Source organism: Chlorocebus sabaeus, chromosome 3 (genome assembly GCF_047675955.1).
Source record: "Chlorocebus sabaeus isolate Y175 chromosome 3, mChlSab1.0.hap1, whole genome shotgun sequence".
Taxonomy (NCBI): Eukaryota; Metazoa; Chordata; class Mammalia; order Primates; family Cercopithecidae; genus Chlorocebus; species Chlorocebus sabaeus.
Window position 1 is genome coordinate 569,882 of NC_132906.1, and position 6,645 is coordinate 576,526.

A 6,645-nucleotide genomic window follows, 5' to 3' on the forward strand; every position below is an offset into this window, starting at 1 on the left:
ACCACTGCTAGGAATATACTCAAAAGAAAAGAAATCAGTATGTACCAGGCCATTCTTGCATTGCTATCAGGTTGGCGCAAAAGTAATTGTAGTTTTGCAATTAAAATGGCAAAAACTGCAGTTACTTCTGCACCAAAGAATGCCTGAGATGGGTAATTCATAAAGAAAAAAGGTTTGATTGGCTCATGGTTCTGCAGGCTGTACAAACATGACACCAGTATCTGCTCAGTTTCTGGGGAGGCCTCACTCCCCAGAAGCTTTCACTCATGACAGAAGGCAAAATGGGAGCAGTCACGTCACATGAGGTGAGGATGGCACCAAGAAGATAATGCTAAACCATTCATGAGAAATCCACTCTCATGATCCTATCACCTCCCACCAGGTCTCACCTCCAATGCTGGGTATTATTATAATTCAACATGAGATGTGGGTTGGGATAAATATACAAACTACATCATAACATATCAAAGAGATATCTGCACTCCCATGTTTGCTGCAGCAGTATTCACAACAGCCAAGATTTGGAAGCAACCTACATGTCTGTCAACAGACAAATGGATAAAGAAAATGTACATATATCAATGAAAAACTAGCCATAAAAAAGAATTGAGATCCTGTTATTTCCAACAATGTGGATGGAACTGGAGGCCATTCTATTAAGTGAAATAAGCCAGGCACAGAAAGACAAACATTGCATGTTTTCACTTATTTCTGGGATCTAAAAATTAAAACAACTGAACTCAAGGAGACAGAATACAAGGATGATTACCAGAGGCTGGGAAGGGTAGTGGCAGGGGAGGGGGTGGGAATGGTTAATAGGTTAAAAAAAAAAAAAAAAAAAAGAAAGAATGCATAAGATCTAGTATTTGATAGCAAAATGGGGTGACTACAGTCAATAATTTAATTATACATTTAAAAATAACTAAAAGAATATAATCAAATTGTTTGAAACACAAAGGATAAATGCTTGATGTAACAGGAACCCTATTTCCCTTATGTGATTATTACACATTGTATGCCTGTATCAAAATATCCCATATTCCCCATAAATACATGCACCTACTATGTACTCACAAAAATTAAAAAACAAACAAAAAAAAAGAAGACATTTCAACTTTAGAATTTTTTTAAAAACCCTAATTTTAAATACCTTCAGGTGATCAAAGTCTTTTACACATTTGGACAGCTAGTGCTGAAGAATACAAGTATATATAATTCATCTTAATTCATTTTTGTAACCTATCTCATGATCTTTCCTTCTGCTGCAATTATTATTTTTGGTGGAAGTCAGTAGAATCTTCTGTAATAGCACTTTTCTAGGTTTTTGAATCAGCTTATTTAATCTAAAGCATAATAAAGTAGAACTCTCAAATCCACAGTCTTCATAAACCAGCTGGTTAACCAAGACCAATGTAAAAAAAAACAACTAGTTTTTGTTACCTCGATATCATAGATTGGATTGTAGTCATTATAGCCCGAATAAAGATCATCTTCATCTGTCTCTGGAGCCAGGTGCACATTTTGCATCATTTATACCTAGGAAAAATTGGCAGTGTAAATATGTTCGTGGTATAAGAAATATATATATATTTTTTGAGATATGTCTTGCTCTGTTGCCCAGGCTAGAATGCAGTAGCACAATCACGGCTCACTATAGCCTTGACTTCTCTGGCACGAGTGATCCTCCCACCTCAGCCTCGCTGGTACTACAGGCTTGTGCCACCACACCCAACTAAGTTTGAAATTTTTTGTAAAGATGGGATCTCCCTATGTTGCTCAGGCTGGACTCAACCTCCTGAGCTCAAGTGATCCTCTCACTTTGGCCTCCCAAAATGCTGGGATTACCAGCATGAGCCACCATGACAGGCCAGAAATAATTCTTAATTCCAATAAAGTATAACTATTCAATAACATTTCTGGTCAAATTTATCTATATATATTTTCAAGGTTTCAATTTTTTTCACATCAAATTCCCAAAACTAGATGTCAAAACATTAAGTTATTGCCCTCATTTCACACTGATTTCACAACCACAACACTGAAAGAACAGTGACAGGCACTAGAGGGGGGTACAAGTGATTGTCCTGATTTTCATGGAGCTCGGTATCAAGTGCAGAGGAAAGGTATGCAATAGTCAATTAAAATGCAAGGCAGAAACCACCACATACCCATCAGAATGTGTAAAATTAAAAAGGCCGACAACGCATAATGTCAGCAAAGATGTAGAGCAACCAGAGTCCTCACACATTGCTGATGGGAGTGTAAAATGATACACTTTGGAAGAAAAGTCTTGCAGTTTCATAAAATTAACATGTACCTTTTATGACCCAGCAATTCCACTCAAAAATTTTTACTCAAGAGAAATGAAAACATATGACTACAAAAAGATTTGTATAAGAATGTTCATAGCAGCTGTCGACCTAAAGGAAGGAATTGAGGCATAAAATAAAATTCTACAAAGTTTACTTGAGCCAAAATGAGGATGGCTGCCTGCCCAGAAGACTCAGACTTCATAACCCTGAGCAGGCGCTCCCTTTGGCCTTTGTTTCCAGCAGATCTTTAAAGGCAAAAAAGTGGGGCAGGGAGTAGGCTGGTACAAAGCTGTCTGTCAGAAATTCTCACTGGTTTATGAAAATAATGTTGATTAGTGATTGGCTACATTGTATGGGTTATAGTATCCAGATGGTGGTGATGTTAATTTACAGCTACTTGTGGCAATAGCAAGCAAGTTTCAAGATATGATTACTTAGCCCAAGAAGGTAAAGGAGATGTGACTGCTGTTTCACTCCCACGCCTCTCTGGACCTGGTAATTTAGAGGAGACTCTCATTCTTCAAATTAAACTTTTCTTTTCTTTGTCACAGCTTTATTCATAATACCGAAAAATAAGAAACAAACCAGACACCCATCAGTAAAATGGACAAGCAAAATGTGGCATACTAACACAATGAAGTACTATCCAGCAATAAAAAAGAATCCCAATTATGCTGAGTGAAAGAAGCTGTTTTCTTTATACAAAGTTCTCAAACAGGCAAAACTAATTTACAGTAGAAAACCATCAGAACTGAGGTCGCTTCTTGGGGATGGCGGGTAGGGAATGAATGGAAAAGGATACGAGAGAATTTTCTGGGGTGATGATAAATGATAAATATCTTGGCAGGAGTTTTAGTCACACAAGTGTATGCATTTGTGAAAACTCAGCAAAATGTACACTGAGATTTCTGCTTTGTAAATTTTATCTCAAAAGAACTATAAACAAATATTGAACTGTATAATTGATATGCAAGCTGGTATTTCAGGGAAAGTATAATAGCTGTAATTTAGCTTAAAATACATAAAATAAGACGGCTTTGGCCGGGCGCCATGGCTCACGCCTGTATTTCCAACACTTTGGAAGGCCAAGACAGGTGGATTACTTGAGGTCCGGAGTTTGAGACCAGCTTGGTCAACATGCTGAAACCCTGTTGCTACTAAAAATACAAAAACTAGCAGGGCATGGTGGTGCATACCTGTAATTCAAGCTACTCAGGAGTCTGAGGCATGAGAATCGCTTGAACCCAGGAGGCAGAGGTTGCAGTGAGCTGAGATCATGCCACTGCACTCCAACCTGGTTGACAGTGAGGCTCTGTCTCTCTAAAAAAAAAGATGGCTTGATAGATGGATTGAGAGATAGGTAAATGGATAAGTACATGATAAAGCAACTATAGAAAAAGGTTAATGGTGGAATCCAGGTAGCAGGAGTAACATTCACCATAAAATTCTTTAAACCTTGCTGCATGTTTGAAAATTTTCATAACGAAATGTTGAGGGAAAAAATGACAGAAAAAAAAAGATATCAAAGCAAAGTGAAACAGAAGAGTAAAAGCTGATCATATAAATTGAGTCATTCTTCTCATACCCAACTAAAACAGAGTCAAGAAGCCGGGGTGTGTTGGTGGGGAGGCACTCAGAACACACAACATCGCTTAAAGAGTGGAATTCTCTGCAAGTCTGGCTGCTGAAACTGTCTGCTATAACCTGAGGCCAATTTTATTTATAGCTGCTGAGATAACTTGCTGCAAACATAGGACTAATTCTGGCCACCACAGCTACCCACCAATTAGAACTTGCCAGCTTCCCAGAACCTCACTAGTTTCAGGGAACTTTCTCAAAGAGCAGTACATAACATTTCTCCTTTTGATAAAAAAACTTTCTCTTTGTTCTTTGGACATACCAAAGACCACCTGGTCCTCAAACTGCAATTCTTTCTTCCCAAATAAAAATGTAATTTTTTGGGAAGAATAAAAATAAATTTCTTCTAATGGCAGCTCTCTATGCCTCCCTTCCCTTTCCCCAGTCCCTGGTAACCATTAATATATTTTCTGTCTCTATGGATTTGCCAATTCTGGACATTTCATGTTAAGGAAATTACACAATTTTAAATTTAAATTTCGGCTGGGTGCAGTGGCTCATGCCTGTAATCCCAGCACTTTGGCAGGCCGAGGCGGTGGGGAGGGGGGATCCCCTGAGGTCAGGAGTTCGAGAGGAGCCTGACCAACATGGAGAAACCCCGTCTCTACTAAAAATACAAAAATAAGCCAGGCGTGGTGGCGCACGCCTGTAATCCCAGCTACATGGGAGGCTGAGGCAGGAGAATCACTTGAACCCGGGAGGCGGAGGTTTCGGTGGGCCGAGATCGCACCATTGCACTCCAGCCTGGGTAACAAAGAATGAAACTCCGTCTTAAAAAAAAAAAAAAAAAAGAACCTTGGGACAACAGTACTTCACGTTTCTGGAAGGCTTCCATCTTTGTGAGGCTAAGTACGCGCTTTCTGCATTCTGTTGTGTACTTTTATCTTCACTCCTGATTCAACTTGTATCAGGCAATTTCAAGTGCTTTACCTAACGAGAAAGCGCAAGAGCCACGTGCACCGTCTCCGCTGCGCGATTCCACAGCTGGCGCAGGGGTCCAGCCGGGTCTGAAGTTTCCCGTCAGCCGCGCCCGGGGCTTGGGACAGCCACGGCCAAACGGCCCGCGACGCCCGTCCCAGTTCAGAGGAGCAAGAAAGGCCTGGGGACACCGACGTGAGAACCAACGCCCACGTTTCTGCGCGGACAACTCGGGCGCCTGAGGGACGCACTCGGGCCCCAGCGGGAGAAAAGCAGGGGCAGGCCGAGTCCATTCGGCGCCCCGCCTCACACCGCCCCGGGGTGGGCAGGGGCGGACGGGAGCCGCGCGAAGAGGCGACAGGCGGGGCTCGGCGCACAGCACGCCGCGGGGGCACGGCCGCCAGGGGCCCTGAAGAACTAGACCCCAGCGCCCTTCTCCTACCTCACGCTGAGGGAAGCGGGCGACAGTGAGTCCGGCCCAGGGACGACGCGGCGGCTGGCCAAAGCGCGACGCCGAGCGGTTGCCAAGCGCAGAATCCAAGGAAGCCGCTCCCACTGTCCTCCGCGCGGGGGCGGGCGGGGCCGGAAGCGCGGGGGCGGAGGGAGCGCGGCGGGAAGCGGGTGGCGCGGGCTGCCTGGGGAAGTGGGTGGGGGCGGAGAACGGCGGGTCAGAGAGGAGGGAGCCGGGTCGCCCCCGGTGGAAAGGAGCGGCGGTGCGCGGCGGGTGTGGAGGGAAAGGAGCGGCGGTGCGCGGCGGGTGTGGAGGGGACTGTGCCAGCGGCTCGCGGGAAGCCGGGCGATGCGGGGAGAACGGCGGAGGAGAGGGCAGGGAGGCCGGGGCCTCCCGGGGAAGGGAACCCGGGGAGCTGGGAGGCTGGGGGCGGCCTGTGAGAAGGGCGGGGAGGGAAAGGCTGGCGGCCAATACATGCAGGAGGGAGGAGGGCCCGGAGGGGCTCCGGGCTGGCGGCCTCTGTGAGGAAGGGGAAGGATATGCAACCAAGATCCTTTAAATCCTGATGAACCTGTCCGTGAAGCAGATGCCCAAAGGATGATAGGAAGCTTACTGTGAAATAGCTCGCGGAGCCGCAGCTCGAGCCTTGTGAGCCTTGGAAGCCCATTTTCCGCGCGGTCACTGCCTCGCCTAGTCACCCAGTGTAAAAGTTATTCTCGGATGACACGTGCCTGGGAAGTCTCATCTTTCCCCCCACCTCCTCCTGTCTGCGTATTGTTCTGTAGCACCCCGTGCACACCTTGATTGTGGCGCTTAGGGCGTCAGTTTTATTTACTAGAGAGGGATTGAGCCATTGTGTCCCAACCACCTAGAACCTGGGTCGTAGTGTAAAGCTTAATAAATGTAATATAAATGGGGAATTAAATTCATAATTGTTTAATGTTTCATTAAGTTTTGTCTTAAATTTTAAAAGTAAATGTTGAGGGTATGGGGGGGAAAGAGTCTAAAGACACCAGTAATTAATGGTTTTTTAAAAAAATAAGCAGTGTTTGCTGGGCAGGGTGGCTCATGCCTATAATCCCAGCACTTTGGGAGGCTGAGGCTGGCGGATCACCTGAGGTCAGGAGTTGGAGACCAGCCTGGCCAATGTGGTGAAACCCTGTCTCTACTAAAAATAGAAAAATTAGCTGGGCGAGGTGGCGGGCCCCTGTAATCAATCCCAGCTACTCAGGAGGCTAAGGCAGGAGAATCGCTTGAACCCGGGAGGCGGAGGTTGCAGTGAGCGAGATTGTGGCATTGCACTCCAGCCTGGGGGACGACAGCGAA

The 6,645-nt window shown here is 45.1% G+C and overlaps 1 protein-coding gene across 8 annotated transcripts in view; it reads right to left on the reverse strand.

Moving 5' to 3' along the window:
* IFT88 (intraflagellar transport 88) overlaps positions 1 to 5,438 on the reverse strand; it is a 116,084-nt gene extending 110,646 nt beyond the window's left edge. For 3 of the 8 annotated variants that reach the window (XR_005236572.2, XM_008021649.3, XM_073012688.1), the window contains exons 1-2: positions 5,311 to 5,437; positions 1,441 to 1,536 (exon numbers count right to left, since the gene is read on the reverse strand). Coding sequence is in view for 6 of the 8 variants with exons in the window: in XM_008021649.3 (XP_008019840.1) it covers positions 1,441 to 1,530 (90 nt within the window). In the remaining 2 variants the exon portion in view is untranslated. Of the gene's footprint in view, positions 1 to 1,440; positions 1,537 to 2,746; positions 2,921 to 4,880 lie in introns of those variants that run through there. The other 5 variants (XR_012091696.1, XM_008021653.3, XM_008021650.3 and 2 more) reach the window with 5 other exon arrangements.
* Positions 5,439 to 6,645: the final 1,207 nt, after the last annotated feature.